The 17,272-nt window shown below is 45.0% G+C and overlaps 1 protein-coding gene across 2 annotated transcripts in view; it reads right to left on the reverse strand.

Annotated features, from left to right (window-relative positions):
- The window catches only part of LOC135555731 (disintegrin and metalloproteinase domain-containing protein 11-like), a 32,644-nt gene that overhangs the window by 2,605 nt on the left and 12,767 nt on the right, over positions 1 to 17,272 (reverse strand). The window contains exons 5-25 of one of the 2 annotated variants that reach the window (XM_064988424.1): positions 11,652 to 11,734; positions 11,382 to 11,445; positions 11,158 to 11,218; positions 10,839 to 11,011; positions 10,657 to 10,728; positions 10,282 to 10,448; positions 9,905 to 9,989; positions 9,624 to 9,714; positions 9,112 to 9,163; positions 8,667 to 8,766; positions 8,286 to 8,357; positions 6,631 to 6,723; positions 6,286 to 6,366; positions 6,119 to 6,169; positions 5,700 to 5,763; positions 5,389 to 5,494; positions 4,964 to 5,083; positions 4,561 to 4,729; positions 4,294 to 4,405; positions 3,166 to 3,256; positions 168 to 185 (exon numbers count right to left, since the gene is read on the reverse strand). In XM_064988424.1, coding sequence (XP_064844496.1) covers positions 168 to 185; positions 3,166 to 3,256; positions 4,294 to 4,405; positions 4,561 to 4,729; positions 4,964 to 5,083; positions 5,389 to 5,494; positions 5,700 to 5,763; positions 6,119 to 6,169; positions 6,286 to 6,366; positions 6,631 to 6,723; positions 8,286 to 8,357; positions 8,667 to 8,766; positions 9,112 to 9,163; positions 9,624 to 9,714; positions 9,905 to 9,989; positions 10,282 to 10,448; positions 10,657 to 10,728; positions 10,839 to 11,011; positions 11,158 to 11,218; positions 11,382 to 11,445; positions 11,652 to 11,734 — 1,925 coding nt within the window. Of the gene's footprint in view, positions 1 to 167; positions 186 to 3,165; positions 3,257 to 3,502; positions 3,695 to 4,293; positions 4,406 to 4,560; positions 4,730 to 4,963; positions 5,084 to 5,388; positions 5,495 to 5,699; positions 5,764 to 6,118; positions 6,170 to 6,285; positions 6,367 to 6,630; positions 6,724 to 8,285; positions 8,358 to 8,666; positions 8,767 to 9,111; positions 9,164 to 9,623; positions 9,715 to 9,904; positions 9,990 to 10,281; positions 10,449 to 10,656; positions 10,729 to 10,838; positions 11,012 to 11,157; positions 11,219 to 11,381; positions 11,446 to 11,651; positions 11,735 to 17,272 lie in introns of those variants that run through there. The other variant, XM_064988425.1, reaches the window with a different exon arrangement.

Genomic DNA, 17,272 nt, shown 5'->3' on the forward strand with positions numbered 1-17,272 from the left:
ACTGATGCCAGAGTTTTGCTGTGCTATATGGGATTAGGTCAGAGGATGAAATCATCACGTTTAAGGTCAGAGGTGGGATGATGTCTGATGGGGTCTGAGGCCATGCTGTGAAGAGCTATGGGATGAAGGGGGGTTGAAGGATGTCACCCTGCAGTGTCCGGTCATACCTTCCTCTTCGGATATTCCTTCAACCAGGAAGGAGGAGGAGCAACACATTGGGAGAAGAGACAGGAGGAGGGGAGAAACATCAGTTGCAGTAAGAGACAATGAAAGCTCAACAACAGTAGATACTGTATAGTGATGACAAAGGCATTTCAAAGTCGTGGTACAGTGCCTTGCAAAGGTATTCATCAACCCTTAAAATGGATTTAACTGGCATTCTTTTGTCAACAATCTACACAAAATACTCTGTAATGTCAAAGTGGATGAAATAGTTAACATTTTAAAAAGGTTAATAGAAAATGAAACAACTAAAATATAGTCGATGCGTAAGTATTCAGCTCCCTGAGTCAAGACATGTTAGAAACACATTTGGCAGTGGTTACAGCGGTGAGTCTTTACACACCTGGATTGTGAAATATTAGCTCTGTCAAGATGTTGGGGATCATGGCTAGACAGCAATTGTCACGATTCCTGGCCACTCAGGAAAATTCACTTTCTTCTTGGTAAGCAACCAGTGTACATTTGCCCTTGTGTTGTAGGTTATTGTCTCGCTGAAAGGTGAATTCCTCTCCCAGTGTCTGGTGTAAAGCAGACTGAAGCAGGTTTCCCTCTAGGATTCTGTCTGTGCTTAGCTCCATCCCGTTTATTTTTATCCTGAAAAACTCACCAGTACCCAAACCATGATGCAGCCACCACGCTTGAAAATAAGGAGGCAGTTACTCAGTGATGTGTTGTGTTGGATTTGCCCCAAACACACGGCTTTGCATTTAGGCCAAAAAGTGCATTCCTTTGCAGTATTACTCGAGTTGCATACATGATGCATGTTTTGGAATAATTTTGATTGTGTATATTTGTATTCTTCTTTTCATTCTGTCGTTTAATTCATTATTGTGGAGTCACTACAATGTCGTTGACCCATCTTCAGTTTTCTCCCATCAATGCCATTGAACTCTGTAACTGTTTTAAAATCACCATCGGCCTCATGGTAACATCCCTGAGCAGTTTCACTCCTGTCCTGTAGCTCAGTTCAGAAGGACGACTGTATCTTTGATGTGTCTGGGTGGTTTAATACATCACCCAGAGCATAATTATTAACTTGACCATGCTTAAAGATATATTCAATGTCTGATTTGTTATTGTTACCCATCTACCCATCACTGCCCTACTTTATGAGGCTTTAGAAAAGCATCCTGGTCTTTGTAGTTCAATCTGTGCTTGAAATTCAATACTTGACTGAGGGATAATACATACATATGTGGTATGTATGGGGGACAGAGGAAGGGTTGGTCACTCAATCATGTCAACCCCTATTATTTCACACAGTGAGTCCATGTAGTTTATGTGATTTGTTAAGAGACATTTTACTCCTGAACTCATTTAGGCTTGCTTAAACAAAGGGGTTGAATACTTAGGCAAGAACTAGATTTTATCACATTTCTATAAATCATATTATTAATATTTTTAATTCTTCCACTTTGACATTAGAGTATTTTGAGTAGATTGATGACCAAAAATTACAATCACATCAATTTTAATCCCACTTTGTAACACAATAACATTTGAAGAAATTCAAGGGGTCTGAATAGTTTTTGCAAGGCACTGTATACAGCCTATTCAAAGTGATGTTTAGTAGACGTTGTTGTCCCACTGCTCACTCCGACGACAAGATTTTGTACACCTTTTTTCAGACTCAAATGAATGATGTTGTAATTAGGGCGGGCACAATTACCGTATAATCGTGTAACTGACGATTATGGATGAAGGCCATCATGAAGTGAAATAACCATCATAACAAACAAAACATTGTGTATATGTGTGTGGAACAGCTAACTGAAGGATGGCCGGGGATTCGTGCGGTAGAGTCCGTTTCCACGGTATCATGGGCTCTTATCAACGCGATGAAACTTTGTTGCGCCTTGACGAAACAAGCAAGGTGTTGGTAGCAAACAAGTCTTTGGTTGCCTAGGCAACTCCCGCTTCCCTGCAGCAGCACATGCAGTTAGGAGCGGAGGAGAAAATGTGCGTCTTAAAAAAACGTTGCTATTCATACGATTATGACGGTGACTGCGGTCATTGGCTGACTAATAACCGTCATCCAAAATGCCATGACCACAGCTGTAGTTGTAATAAATAATTTTCTTGTTTGTTCAAATGAGTGTAAAGCTTACCACCACAAGAAGATATTGTAGAAGATATTTAACCGACCACATTAATATTGACACAGATCATGCACACATGCACACACAGTTACCCCTGTCCCCAAAAGGATTACTCATTATTCCCAGCAAAATATAAACTATTTGGAGAAATGGATCAAGCAAATTTATTTTGATGAACCAGACAAAGAAATTTAACACAAATTTGATCATTCTTGATGCAAGTGATGACAGGGAAGTGATATAATCCTTTTGGATCAGAGACTAAGGAGTGAACAGGAATTAGCAGGTCAGGCATGCACACAGCTAGGGCTCTCCAGAGACAGCCACTGCAGCAAGGGCACTTTGGTTAGGGCACTACTGAGTGGGCATTACTGAGCGGACACTACTTTAAAGACACTCCAAATGAAGCGCTGCACTAAGGAGAGGCATCAAAGAATGAACACTACACAGGAGGCTTCAAAGAGAACCACAACAGTTTGGGAACTTCTTAGGCAACTACAGGGGAACTGTCCACTCCTGTCACCGGTAGGAGAGCTGGGTTGGAGCCAGTCTGAAGGTGTGGAGGGGAGGCATCTCTTTCTCTCCCTGGAGAGATGTATGGAGGAGGTCAGGGTTCAATTCTACTAGATCTTACAAAGTGAAGTATCAGAGGTACCAGCCCGATACTCATACTAAATATCTCCATATGTTTCAAAGCAATTGGATGGTGAACTCAACCCATGTGTCACCACCGTTGGTGGGGCAATGAGTTGCAAAGTGGGTGAATTCGGGTTTTTTGGAGGGGTGTGAGTGGGGGCCTTGAGGAGAAACAGACAGGTACACAGAGGCATGCCAGAACTCTTACTTAAATCCCCATCCTGTCCCCCCTAGGACTATAGCTGCCAGAAGAATAGCACCTGCGATGGACCCTATTATGATATTGGTGCCACTGGGACCTGCGCAGAGGAAGGAGTAGGGAGGAGGGGTGCGGAGGGGAACACAACAACACCACCAAAAACACACGTCAGAGGACAGCATCAACACCACACATCAACAACATCAACATCCAGAGAGAGAGAGAGAGAGAGAGAGAGAGAGAGAGAGAGAGAGAGAGAGAGAGAGAGAGAGAGAGAGAGAGAGAGAGAGAGAGAGAGAGAAAGAAGAAAGAGATGGAAACGATACCCAAAGAAAGAGAGTAGGAAAGCGAAAGAGAGAATAAGAAATGACATGGGGTGGAGGAAGGGGGAACGCGTGGGAGAGCGAGGGGAGATCAGGGAGGCGACAGTTAAGAAAGGAGGGTGTTTTTATTACTTCTTTCTCATCCCCCTTTGTTGCTCTTTCAGCTGGACACCCTCTTGCTTAGGATGGGTTTGGCTTTTTGGGGCCTATGAGCCCTGTGTCAATGGAAAGGGAAAGGGGATACCTAGTCAGTTGCACAACTGAATGTATTCAACCGAAATGTGCCTTCCGCATTTACCGCAACCCCTCTGAATCAGACTGGAAGATAGGAAGGAAGACACTTGAAGATAGAAGCCAGGTGTCTGTAACTTATAGAAACACCCACACAAACACACACACAAACACACACACAAACACACACACAAACACACACACAAACACACACACACACACACACACACACACACAAACACACACACAGAACACACACAAACACACACACACAAACACACAGACACACACATACAGTATATGCACACATGTACACATTCAGCATACACATTCTCACACTAACTCACTCACACATGTAGACACAGTGTCAGTCAGTTTCCCTGACTTTACTCCACTGCCCTTTCACCCAAAGCATGACTAAGGCAATAGCTATTGGAAAAGCTAGACTATAGCCACCCTACACTCCATATATGTACACAAAGAGATAAAGTGATGGTTGACAGACAATGAGAGGGATACGAGGAGAACAGGCAGACAAACAGACAGAGAAACACACACACAGACAGACAGAGGAGCTTTGGACCTTTCTTCTCTGTGTTGGCAGGCGGCGTGGGGTCAGGGATGGGGTCAAAGACACTGCAGTCCTTCCCGGTGTAGTCCCTGTCACAGATACACTTCACCTCGTTACTGCATGTCTGAGAGAGAACGAGAAACAGACAGATTAAAACAAAGGAGAACATCAACCGGTCACTGAGAACGTTCACTTTTGAAAACACAAACCCAACAAGCTAGCATCCCTCTATTTAAATGCAGGCCTGCGTGGTGGGGTGGTCCCTGTGTGTGTCCTCACCCCGTGGTCAGAGCAGGTGCGTCCCAGCGTGGAGCCGGAGCAGGTGCTGAGGTTGAAGGCTGCCACGGGGAGACAGCGGCGCTCCAGACACATCATGTTGGGGCCGCACTGCGTACCGTCCTCTACGTAGCCCAGGTCTGACCCATCCTCCAGCAGGACATGGCCCCCTCTGGACACACAGATGGGAGAGGAGGAAGAGTAGAGAGGAGATGACAAAAAAAGAGAGGAGAAAAAAGGAGGAGAGGGAGGGAGAAGATGGGGAGGAGGAGGAGGAGGGAGAGGAGGAGGAGGAGTTGAGAGGAGGGGGAGAGGTGACGAGGGATAAATTAATCAATTCATCTATTCTGTTCAATCTATGAAAGCCTCCCAACAAACAATAAAGGGGTAGGAAGGTACAACTCACCGGCAGTCCAGGTACTTGTTCTGGTGGTATATTGTAAGGCTGGTCACTTCCCCCTCCAGATCCCCAAACTTTGGCTTCACCGTCATATTGATACAGAACAGGAAACCACAAAGCACATCACTGAGAGAACGAGACAGAGAGAGAGGGAGAAAGAGAGAAAGAGAGAGAGAGGAGGGGAGAGTGAGAGAGAGAGAAGGAGAGAGAGAGAGGGGGGAGGAAGAGAGAGAGGGTGAGAGGGTGTGAGAGAGAGAGAGAGAGAGAGAGAGAGAGAGAGAGAGAGAGAGAGAGAGAGAGAGAGAGAGAGAGGGAGAGAGGGAGAGGAAATAAGATGGGGGAGAAAAACATTAAGAATTTTAATACATAAAACTCCGGTCATGTCTATGGTGTAATAATGAGAGTGATAAGTCATGTGATAGAATGCTCACGGCTTGTTGCACTGCAGCCATCCCTGGCCCTCAGGACTCCGCCCACAGTTGCCCTTCTCTGTGCCCTCTGCATTCAGCTTCTCATAGCAGAAGCGGTCTGCTGAATCTGAGACAGCACACACAACACAACACACATTAGATCCATATCACCGCCATCTGTAACTCAGATGCAGTTCCATATCAGTCCACAAGATGGCATACGACTGTCATGGGCATAGCCATAGAAACAGTACCAATACATGACTACTGGCAAGTGAACAATTCAGGGGTGTGAAGGACATTCAAGAAACTAATGAATCATTAATACTTACTGTAGCCCCAAAGTCCCTTACACTGGCCATCGAGAGTCCTGCACCGACCACTATAACAACGTCCCTGAGGGAGAGAGAGAGAGCGAGAGACAGAGAGAGAAATAGAGAGACAGAGAGAGAGAGAGAGAGAGAGAGAGAGAGAAAGAGAGCCGGAGAGAGAGAGAAAGAGCAAGAGAGGGAGGTAGAGAGAGAGAACAAGAGAGGGAGGGAGAGAGAGCAAGAGAGGGAGGGAGAGAGAGAGCGCAGGAGAGAGAGAGAGCAAGAGATGGAGGGAGAGAGAGCGAGAGAGAGAGAGAGAGAGAGAGAGAGAGAGAGGGAGAGACAGGAAGATGAAAACAAAGGATAACAGCAGGACAGACATATCTCAACAACACACTGACTGCAGAGCTAAACCCCATTCAAACAAAGATGTGCCTTACCTGACTAGTGTCACACATGTATCCATCCAGCTTGTGCACATTATGAGGGCACTGCAACAGGAGAAAAAATGACATACAGTATGGTTTACTTCAGACTAACTCATGCTCCCCAAAGACTCCATCTCCCAACATGCACCAGGGTAATAGTGTAGTGTAGAGTACAGTACCTGGCTGGAGTCTCCTGTGCAGCTCTCTGGGATGTCACAGTCATTCACAGCCTGTCTGCAAACCGCTCCTCTCAGCTCATACTGACACACAAGAACACAAGAATGACCACTTCCTGTCAAAAGAGGTGGACCGTGTAGTAGCACCAACAGACTCTTAATAGTCAAGATCGTATGATTTTATTATTAAAACTGTGTGCGATTCTTAATAAAAACATTTAGTAATTAAATGTTTGGTAATGAATGAGTTAAATCCTGAAGAGGCACTAGCCTCCATAGAGTGGACTAGCTAGTGTGATGAGTAATATGTAAATGAAGCGGTGGTGGTAGTGGAGTAGAGTGACTCACCCTGCACCCACTGCAGCACAGTCCACTACTGCACATGGCATCGTGGGTCAGGGTACACTTCTTACAGCACGCCCCTCCACTACGGGCACACTCCTACAGACAAACACACAGAGTCAATGAGACTGTTCCTCATACCAACAAGTATCACCATGACAGTGTCTGTCTCAAATGGAACCCTAGTACCTTTATAGTGCCCTGCTTTTAACCAGGGCCCATAGGGCCGTGGTCAAAAGCAGTGCACAATATAGGGAATATGGTGTCATTTGAGACTCAGGCAGAAGCTCCATTCATACTGGAGGGTTCTGGTTCCTCATCATGTATGGGCTACAGTTCCTTAAGGCTAGACCCCTTTTTTCTCCACTTCCTGTCTGAATGATGTGCCCAAAGTAAACTGCCTGTATCTCAGGCCCTGAAGCCAGGATATGCATATAATTAGTACCATTGGAAAGAAAACCCTTTGAAGTTTGTATAAATGTTAAAATAATGTAGGACAATATAACACAATAGATATGGTAGGAGAACATCCAAAGAAAAACCAACTGGAAATCTTTTTTTTTGTTGAGAGACCATCCTCTTAGAAATGCAAGAGTAAGGTCATATTGAAAATTAGTTCCCTGGATGCAATTCCTATGGCTTCCACGGGGTGTCATCAGTCTATGTTCAAGGTTTCAGGCTTGTAACTTCAAAAATGAATAAGAAATATCAGTTGTAAATGTGTGTTTGCGCACGCCATGAAGACATTACGCACCTGCTAAAATCGGTTTCCTATTGAACATACTTCTTTCTAAAATAAATATTATAGTTTTATTTATTTTTTGAATTTTACCCCTTTTTCTCCCCAATTTCATGGTATCCAATTGTTTTTTAGTAGCTACTATCTTGTCTCATCGCTACGGGCTCGGGAGAGACGAAGGTTGTGGGAGAGACGAAGGTTGAAAGACATGCGTCCTCAGATACACAACCCAACCAAGCCGCACTGCTTCTTAACACAGCGCCCATCCAACCCGGAAGCCAGCCGCACCAATGTGTCGGAGGAAACACCATGCACCTGGCAACCTTGGTTAGCGCGCACTGCGCCAGGCCTGCCACAGGAGTCGCTGGTGCACGATGAGACCGGCCAAGCCCTCCCTAACCCGGACAATGCTAGGCCAATTGTGCGTCGCCCCACGGACCTCCCGGTCGCATAAATATTATAGTTTGATTACATTTTTGGGTATCTGAGGAGTAAATGGAAACGCATTTTGACTTGTTGAAACAAAGTTTAGGGGTAGATTTTTGGATTCCTTTCTCTGCATGTTGAACAAGTGGATTACTCAAATTGCTAGCGCCAACTAAACTGACTTTTTGGGATATAAAGATGGATTTTATCTAACAAAACATGTTATAGCTGGGTTGACAAATCAGAGGAAGATTTTCAAAAAGTCATGTGGGGCGCCAACCTCAAACAATCGCATGGCATGTTTTCGCTGTAATACCTACTGTAAATTAGACAGTGCAGTTAGATTAACAAGAACTTAAGCTTTCAGCCGATATAAGACACTTATATGTACATAAATGTTCAAAATCCATAGTATTTATGATATATATATTTTTTAATTGCGCTCACTCCAGTTAGCGGGACTCCTATCCCTAAGAAGTGTTCAAGAGACTCTCACCAGCTGAGACCCACAGTCACACTCCTCCCCTGTCTCCACGAAGCCATTCCCACATTCAGGAGGGTCCAACAGCTGATAGAGAGATGGAGGGATAGAGGGAGAGGAGAACAGATGGAGGGAGAGACAATAGACAAGTAGGATGGGAGGACAAAAAGAGGGGAAGAAGGGAAAAGAGAAGGTCGTAAAGAAGAGGAAGAGAGAGATAATCAAGGATGGGCACAGAGCTGTATGTAAATATCTAATATGGAGAAATGAGGACATTGGGAAAATTAATTAGGCTATATATAACAGCACTCCTGGGACCTTCAGCTTACACTCCACTCCCCACTAGAACATCAGGCGAGGCCAGCCTCCCACATTCCTCACCCACACCAACCTCACCTTGTTGGGCTTGTTGAAGAGGCAGCTCCCGCCCCCCTGGAGCAAGAACTGGATGTACTCATCAACACTGCAGCGAGAGAACTTTCTGGGCAGGTAATATCTGTGCACAAAAAACAAGCACACACACACATACACAGATGCAGGGAGAGAGAAAAGAGAGGGAGAGAGATAAAATGGTCAAAGCCGATGATGCCAAATCAAATGTGACAATTTTTTCAGCAATTTTGCAATCTGACTCAAATGTTACCATCTGTGCTAAAAACAAACCTGCTAATTGTAGTAGATGGATTTGACAATAGCTTGACAATAGCTTATCAAATCACCATTGTACCATCTGGTAATACCAGACTGGTATTGAATAAGCCGAAGCCAAACGCTTGTGAGCGTGTTCTGTAGACTGATGTACTGTATGTACAGTATATGTATTCCTAAAGTCAATCTTTACCCAGTGTCTTCCATGATACAACCAAGCCAAGAATCAGGACATCTGCAGTCTCCTGAGAGAGATGGAGAGAGGGAGGGAAAAGACGAAAAGGAGGGTGAAAGAGGGAGTGAAAAGTCAATGTGAAGAAATGAGATGGTTAATGACATTCGTCTTGACGAGAAGGGACTTACATTAATTTACTGAGGTAAATCCTTGAGAAAAAAATACAATTATTTCACAAGTAAGTTTGAAATGAACTCAATCCATCGCTGCCTGTGCCACTCCATCCATCCCTTCCTTCCTCCTTTTACTGAATCCATGGGCTGCTGTCTCCTGTCTCTACCTCTCGCTTAATCTTTACACTATCTGTACCTGTTCCCTCTCTCTCTCTCTCTCTTTCCCTCTCTTTCTCCCTCCCTCTCTCCCCTTCCTTCCTTCCTTCCTTCCTTTATTCCTTCCTCCCTTCCACCCTCCCGCCCTCCCCCCTCCCGCCATCACGCCATCACCCATCCCCCTGCTCTGATCGTCCTTACCCGCAGAGCTGCGTATGTTGTTCCACCTCATCCCAATGTTCTGACCCAGACTCTGGCACAGAGTGATGGCCATAGGACCCACATTCCCATACTGGAACACAAACACACACATCCACTCTGTATCAATGGTGTTCTCTTTGACTAAAGTTACACTCTAAGAAGAGTCATTCTTAAGTGTAGTAGCTGTGTCAGATCCTAAATCATGAGCCTGGACATGAGCCCATTGTTGTGAGTCACAGTCCTTTGAAGCTGAGTAGGAAGCACACAGTTGTCTCTCTTACCTCGTTGATGCCCCCTCCTCTGGTGAGAGAGCACACCCCTCCGGTGTAGGCCGTCCCACTGCGACTGCTCTGGAACGTACGCCCCCTGGAGGAAATGGAGGAGAACTGGGGTCAAACCTGGACTAAAGGACCAGGACATATTGTAGTATATATAACCAGTCAATAATACTGACTTTGTCCAAAATGTCCAAAATGGCACCCTATTCTTTTATAGTGGACTCCGTTTGACCAGAGCCCTCTGGTCAAACGCAGTGCACTTGTGAGGGAATAGTGTGGCATTTGGGACGCAAAACCCCTGACTGCCCCAGGTTAGATTTAGGAGCATATCAACCTCCTCTATTTTTCATTTCAGGGGGACATAGACAGGGGGCGCTCACGAGAAGAGGTGCACAACGTCACTTTGCTCCTTAATACTGTCCTTCCTGTACTTCATGAAGTTCTGCAGTGTCGTCAACGGGTCTGTCACCACGGGAACCATGTTGGCCGACGACCAGGTTTCCATGGCAACCAGCACGATGCGTGTGTTCAGCTGTTCCCTATAAATCTGCAGGCCAAAACATACACTGGTGGTATACCCAAATTCATATCTAGGAGCATGGACATAATGAGTAAGATATGTTAGATTGTTCTCATAGGCTACAACCTAGCCTATGATTATTGACATGACTTTAACTTTAACAACATAACAATATCATCATAATTGACGATGGGTATCAGTACAAAAGTTAAGTATGGAGTGACAGAGCTCTTACTGCATCAGCCATATTGACCACTGCTTTGGCAAAGTTCCTGGCCTGGGTAGTGGAGCGTCGCAGCTGCACAAACTGCAGACAGACAGCAAACGTTAGGTACAGTGTGTGTGCGCGTCACACACATGCACGGACACGCGGACAAACCAACACACATCAATTATTTTCACAAAAGGCTAAATCACCATTTCGTAGTCGTTGACCACCATCAGCTCGATGTATTTGGTCTCTGACTGCACGGTTGGCCTGCGTGGCAGCTGTCTCTTAGAGCGCCTCAGCACCTCACTGACCCGGGGATCCTTCATCTGCTCATCACCATTACCTCTGGCTCTATCCCCCTCACTGTTGTCTGTGCAGTCTGGACACAATACAACACAGAGGACTGAGAAATGACATCAAAGAGCATGGATCTACCAATATCAATGGTAAGTATGAACATCTCATTGGTAGGTATGAACATGAATGATTGTATAAAGGAGAGAGGATGTAGGATGTTGCCAGTACCTTGACAGCCTGGGGATAGTCTGACATCAGGCATCCTACGCACTAGGTGGGCCCCCTCAGTCTGGAGAGGAGTCAATGAGACACCAGGAGAAAACAATATCATCTTTACTACGTTCCTCCATATTCCTCATCTGCATCCATGTTACTACGAATGAATGAATCAATAACATCAACACTACTCCACAGGGCTATCTATACCCTTATCTCCCAACCACCACACACACCTGATTGGTCCCATCGAAAAGAGGCTCAATCCCATAAGAGAACATCCCATCAGAAAACATACCACTGAGAGAATGAGAAAGAGAGAGAGAGAGAGAGTGAACACGTTCCTTATATATCTGTAAGACTCACATTGTATAGCAGTGATATTAGTACATGAAGATCAAAGATACCATATAGCTTATCAAAGCCATAGTGCCAGTACTGTACCGAGTCAGTGTGCTGAGGCAAGGTCATTTACAGACAGTTTATAGCTATGGGGAGAGTCTCACCATAAGCCAAGACAGGTGGAGAGAGCTGCCCAGGACTCTGGTAAGCCCCTCAACCTCCCTTGGTAGTAGCAGTGCTCCCCTCCCTGTGAACAAAAGACCATACCATTGTTAATATACAGTCACATGCTCAAGTAAGTCGACTCTGTAGTGGTACACTGGTTTGAAGGTTTCCACACACTGACTGAGGAGGATGGTGTTGCTCATTTCACAGTCCCCTAAAAAACAATATGGAGTCCCCAGGAGTTGTGCTTTAAACAGTTTCTACTTCTATTCCCTCTCTGTCTCTCCCTCTCTTCCTCTCCTCCTCCATTATACTGCTAGATGTATGTACTATATGTGACCTATTTGTCCTCAACTCTACTCTATTCCACTCTACTCTATTCCACTCTACTCTATTACACGGACGGCATTCGGTGGTCAACGTCACCGGTCTTCTAGCCATCGCCGCTCCACCTTTCATTTTCCATTTGTTTTGCCTTGTTTTTCCACACCCCTCATTACTCGACGTGTATATTATCCTCTGTTCCCCCCATGTCTGTGTGTGGTATTGTTCGTTTGGTACGTGTGTTTTGCTATAGGGTGGTTCCACTCTACTATATTCCACTCTACTCTATTCCACTCTACTCTATTCCACTCTACTTTAGCTACCGCTCTGACAATGGAGGGGTCTTCTGTGCAGGGATCTTATAAATAAATCCAACATTATGTTGCTCCACAGTGGGAACAGCTTGGAAGAAACAACATGGAGTGAGAATACATTGGGCTGGCTAAGAATAAACCTGTATCACAACCGGCCGTGATTGGGAGTTCACAATTGGCCCAGTGTCGTCCGGGTTTGGCCGGTGTAGGCCGTCATTGTAAATAAGAATTGGTTCTTAACTGACTTGCCGAGTTAAATAAAGGTTAAATAAAAACACAAATTGGAGCAGTGGATGTCAAAGTGTGGAAGAGGAGGACCACACACACGAGACCTCAACACAGATTAAGAAGAGGGCATGCAGCTACAACACTAATGCTCATTCTGAATAAAACATCTACCTTGGCTGCAACCATCTGAGCCCCATCCTTCATTGGTGTGAAAGAGCTGACCTATTGTAACACTTAAAATGTTTAAAATAATTCCTTTTAAAACTGCAGGCCAAATAAAACAGTTGGCAGTGAAAACATCCCCCCGGTTGGAGGACTCCCCAAACACTTACACATGGTTAGAAAGACAATGAGAACACAGTAACAATTAACAAGACAATTAGCATTTGGGGTGTGTGCAACCAGTAATCAGGACACGCTGTGGAATGTTTGAATTGAATGGCAAATAAACAGAAATACAAAGACAAGCATATTAGGCTACTTGCGTTGACAGTTATACACTCAGTGGCCTGTTTATTAGGTACACCCATCTAGTAATAGGTCGGACCGCCCTTTGCCCTCCAGAACAGCCTGAATTATTTGGGGCATGGACACATTGCTCAATTGGTAACAAGGGACCTAACGTATGCCAGGAAAACATTCCCCACACCATTACACCACCGCCACCAGTCTGTACCATTGACACCAGGCAGGATGGGGCCATGGATTCATGCTGCTTACGCCAAATTCTGACTCTGCCATCAGCATGACGCAACAGGAACCAGGATTTGAAGGACCAGGCAATGTTTTTTCACTCCTCAATTGTCCAGTGTTGGTGATCGCTACCCACTGGAGCCACTTCTTCTTGTTTTTAACTGACAGGAGTGGAACCCGATGTGGTGAAAAGGACTGACGAGCTGTGCGTTCCAAGATGCCGATCTGTACACCACTGTTGTACTCAGCCGTTATTTGCCAGTTTGTGACCCATCTGTTAGCGAACCATTCTCCTTTGACCTCTCAACAACAAGCTGTTTTCGCCCATAGGACTGACCCTGACCGGATGTTTTTTGTTTGTCGCACCATTCTCGGTAAACCCTAGACACTGTCATTTCTTAAAAGCCCAAGAGGCCGGATGTATCTGAGATACTGGAACCGGCATGCCCGGCACCGGCAATCATACCACTCAAACCATTTTCATGAATGGGGTGGCCACTGAGTATAAGTCTCTAGCCCAGGTGAAGGCCTCTCCTTCACAATTAGTCTCCTTCAAAAGATTAGTTTCCTGCTATGGCTGATCTAAAGTAGTCATTGAGCCACTACTGAGTATGAGATTGGGATAGCAGGAATACAAAACCACTCTAATAAAAGCAGAGATAGAGACACAGCAACCACAGCTGGCATAGAGTCAAGCGCTTGGCCTGGTCTGGCTGGTCTGGGAGTGTGGGTATGTGGCTCCATCCCTGCAGGCGTACTGTACATCCCACCCACACCACTGCTCTCTGAAGGAACCAACTGTCTGAAAACGCACACACACAGAATGACTCCCTGATACCATCACCCATCCTGCCGTTGTATTCACTGGCCTTTTACTCTCATTTTTCCTCTTCCTTCTTCTCCCCCCCCTCTCTCTCTCTCTCTCTCTCTCTCTCTCTCTCTCTGTCTCTCTGTCTCTCTGTCTCTCTCTCTCTCTCTGTCTCTCTGTCTCTCTCTCTGTCTTCTTTCATTCTCCTCTCTGCCAAGAACTTAATGACACTGCAGAGCTGACTTGTTGCCATGGGAACAAGCTCCTGATTGGCTAGTGAGGGCAGAGGGAGAGTTGGGAATGAGAGTGGGTGAGGATGAGACAGAGGCTCTTGCTGAGGCTGGGGGACTAGGGGCAGTTAGTAACGTGTGTAGCACAAGGAACCAAATAGAAAAAACACTACTTTTCCCCAATGGTTTTCTAGAGGCACTGACATTCCTGTAGTAGTCTGCTGGCCACTCAATCACACTGTAGCATTCATTCATTTTGGTGAGATGGTGGTCAACACTAATGTCATTTCAATCTGATAAGTGCTGCCAACAGGATGGACGTATCTGATTTCAATAAGACACAAAACAGATCTCTGTAGCCTACTGGACAATAGCATACAATGTCTACAGCATGTCAACAGCATGTCAACAGTATGTCTACAGTACGTCAACAGTACGTCAACAGTACATCTACAGTATATCTACAGTACGTCAACAGTATGTCTATAGTACGTCTACAGTATGTCAACAGTACGTCTACAGTACGTCTACAGTATATGTACAGTACGTCAACAGTACGTCTACAGTACGTCAACAGTACGTCTACAGTAAGCCAACAGTACGCCTACAGTACGTCTACAGTACGCCAACAGTACGTCAACAGTACGTCTACAGTACATCTACAGTACGTCAACAGTACGTCTACAGTACGTCTACAGTATATGTACAGTACGTCAACAGTTCGTCTACAGCCAACAGCGTCTACAGTATGTCTACAGTACGTCAACAGTACGTCAACAGTACGTCTACAGTACGTCTACAGTACGTCTACAGTACGTCTACAGTACGTCAACAGTACGTCTACAGTACGTCTACAGTACGTCTACAGTACGTCTACAGTACGTCTACAGTACGTCTACAGTACGTCTACAGTACGTCAACAGCACGTCAACAGTACAGCGTCTACAGTACGTCTACGTCAGTACGTCTACAGTACAGTCAACAACACGTCAACACATGTCACGTCTACAGTATGCAGTATGTACGTACGTCAACAGTACGTCAACAGCACGTCTACAGTACGTCTACAGTCACGTCTACAGTATGTTAACAGAATGCCACAGTACGTCAACGCAGTATGTCACAGTACGTCACAGTATGTCAACAGTATGTCACGCAGTATGTACTACGCAGTATGTCTACAGTGCGTCTACAGTACGCAGTATGTCACGTACGTCAACAGTATGTCAGCAGCCTATGTCAGCAGTATGTCAGCAGTATGTCAGCAGTATGTCAGCAGTATGTCTGCAGTATGTCAACAGTAGTCTACAGTATGTCAACAGTATGTCAGCAGTATATGTCTGCAGTATGTCAGCAGTATGTCAGCAGTATGTCTACAGTATGTCAGCAGTATGTCAACAGTATGTCAGCAGTATGTCAGCAGTATGTCAGCAGTATGTCAGCAGTATGTCAGCAGTATGTCAGCAGTATGTCTACAGTATGTCAACAGTATGTCAGCAGTATGTCTACAGTATGTTAACAGAATGCCAGCAGTATGTCAACAGTATTTCTACAGTATGTCAGCAGTATGTCAGCAGTATGTCAGCAGTATGTCAACAGTATGTCTACAGTACGTCAACAGTACGTCAACAGTACGTCTACAGTATATCTACAGTACGTCAACAGTACGTCTACAGTACGTCAACAGTATGTCTACAGTACGTCAACAGTACGTCTACAGTACGTCTACAGTACGTCAACAGTATGTCTATAGTACGTCTACAGTACGTCAACAGTACGTCTACAGTACGCCAACAGTACGTCTACAGTACGTCTACAGTACGTCTACAGTACGTCTACAGCAGTATGTCTACAGTACGTCTACAGTACGTCTACAGTACGTCAACAGTACGTCTACAGCACGTCTACAGTATGTCTACAGTACGTCTACACATGTCAACAGTGCGTCACAGCAGGTCTACAGTATGTCAACAGTATGGCAGTATGTCAACAGTATGTCAGTAGCAGTATGTCTACAGTGCGTCTACAGTACGTCTACAGTATGTCAACAGTATGTCAACAGTATGTCAACAGTATGTCAGCAGTATGTCAGCAGTATGTCTGCAGTATGTCTGCAGTATGTCAACAGTATTTCTACAGTATGTCTACAGTATGTCAGCAGTATGTCAGCAGTATGTCAACAGTATGTCAGCAGTATGTCTACAGTATGTCAGCAGTATGTCAACAGTATGTCAGCAGTATGTCAGCAGTATGTCAGCAGTATGTCAGCAGTATGTCAGCAGTATGTCAGCAGTATGTCAGCAGTATGTCTACAGTATGTCAACAGTATGTCAGCAGTATGTCTACAGTATGTTAACAGAATGTCAGCAGTATGTCAACAGTATTTCTACAGTATGTCAGCAGTATGTCAGCAGTATGTCAGCAGTATGTCAACAGTATGTCAGCAGTATGTCAACCGTATGTCAGCAGTATGTCTACAGTATGTCTACAGTATGTCAGCAGTATGTCAGCAGTATGTCAACAGTATGTCAGCAGTATGTCAACAGTATGTCAACAGTATGTCTACAGTATGTCTACAGTACGTCTACAGTACGTCAACCGCACGTCTACAGTACGTCTACAGTACGTCTACAGTACGTCAACAGTACGTCAACAGTACGTCAACAGCACGTCTACAGTACGTCTACAGCACGTCTACAGTATGTCTACAGTATGTCTACAGTGCGTCTACAGTACGTCTACAGCATGTCTACAGTATGTCTACAGTACGTCTACAGTATGTCTACAGTGCGTCTACAGTACGTCTACAGTATGTCAACAGTATGTCAGTACAGTATGTCAGCAGTATGTCAACAGTATGTCAACAGTATGTCAGCAGTATGTCAACAGTATGTCAACAGTATGTCAACAGTATGTCAACAGTATGTCAACAGTATGTCAGCAGTATGTCAGCAGTATGTCAACAGTATGTCACAGTATGTCTACAGTATGTCAACAGTATTTCTACAGTATGTCAGCAGTAT

Source organism: Oncorhynchus masou, chromosome 15 (assembly GCF_036934945.1).
Source record: "Oncorhynchus masou masou isolate Uvic2021 chromosome 15, UVic_Omas_1.1, whole genome shotgun sequence".
Taxonomy (NCBI): Eukaryota; Metazoa; Chordata; class Actinopteri; order Salmoniformes; family Salmonidae; genus Oncorhynchus; species Oncorhynchus masou.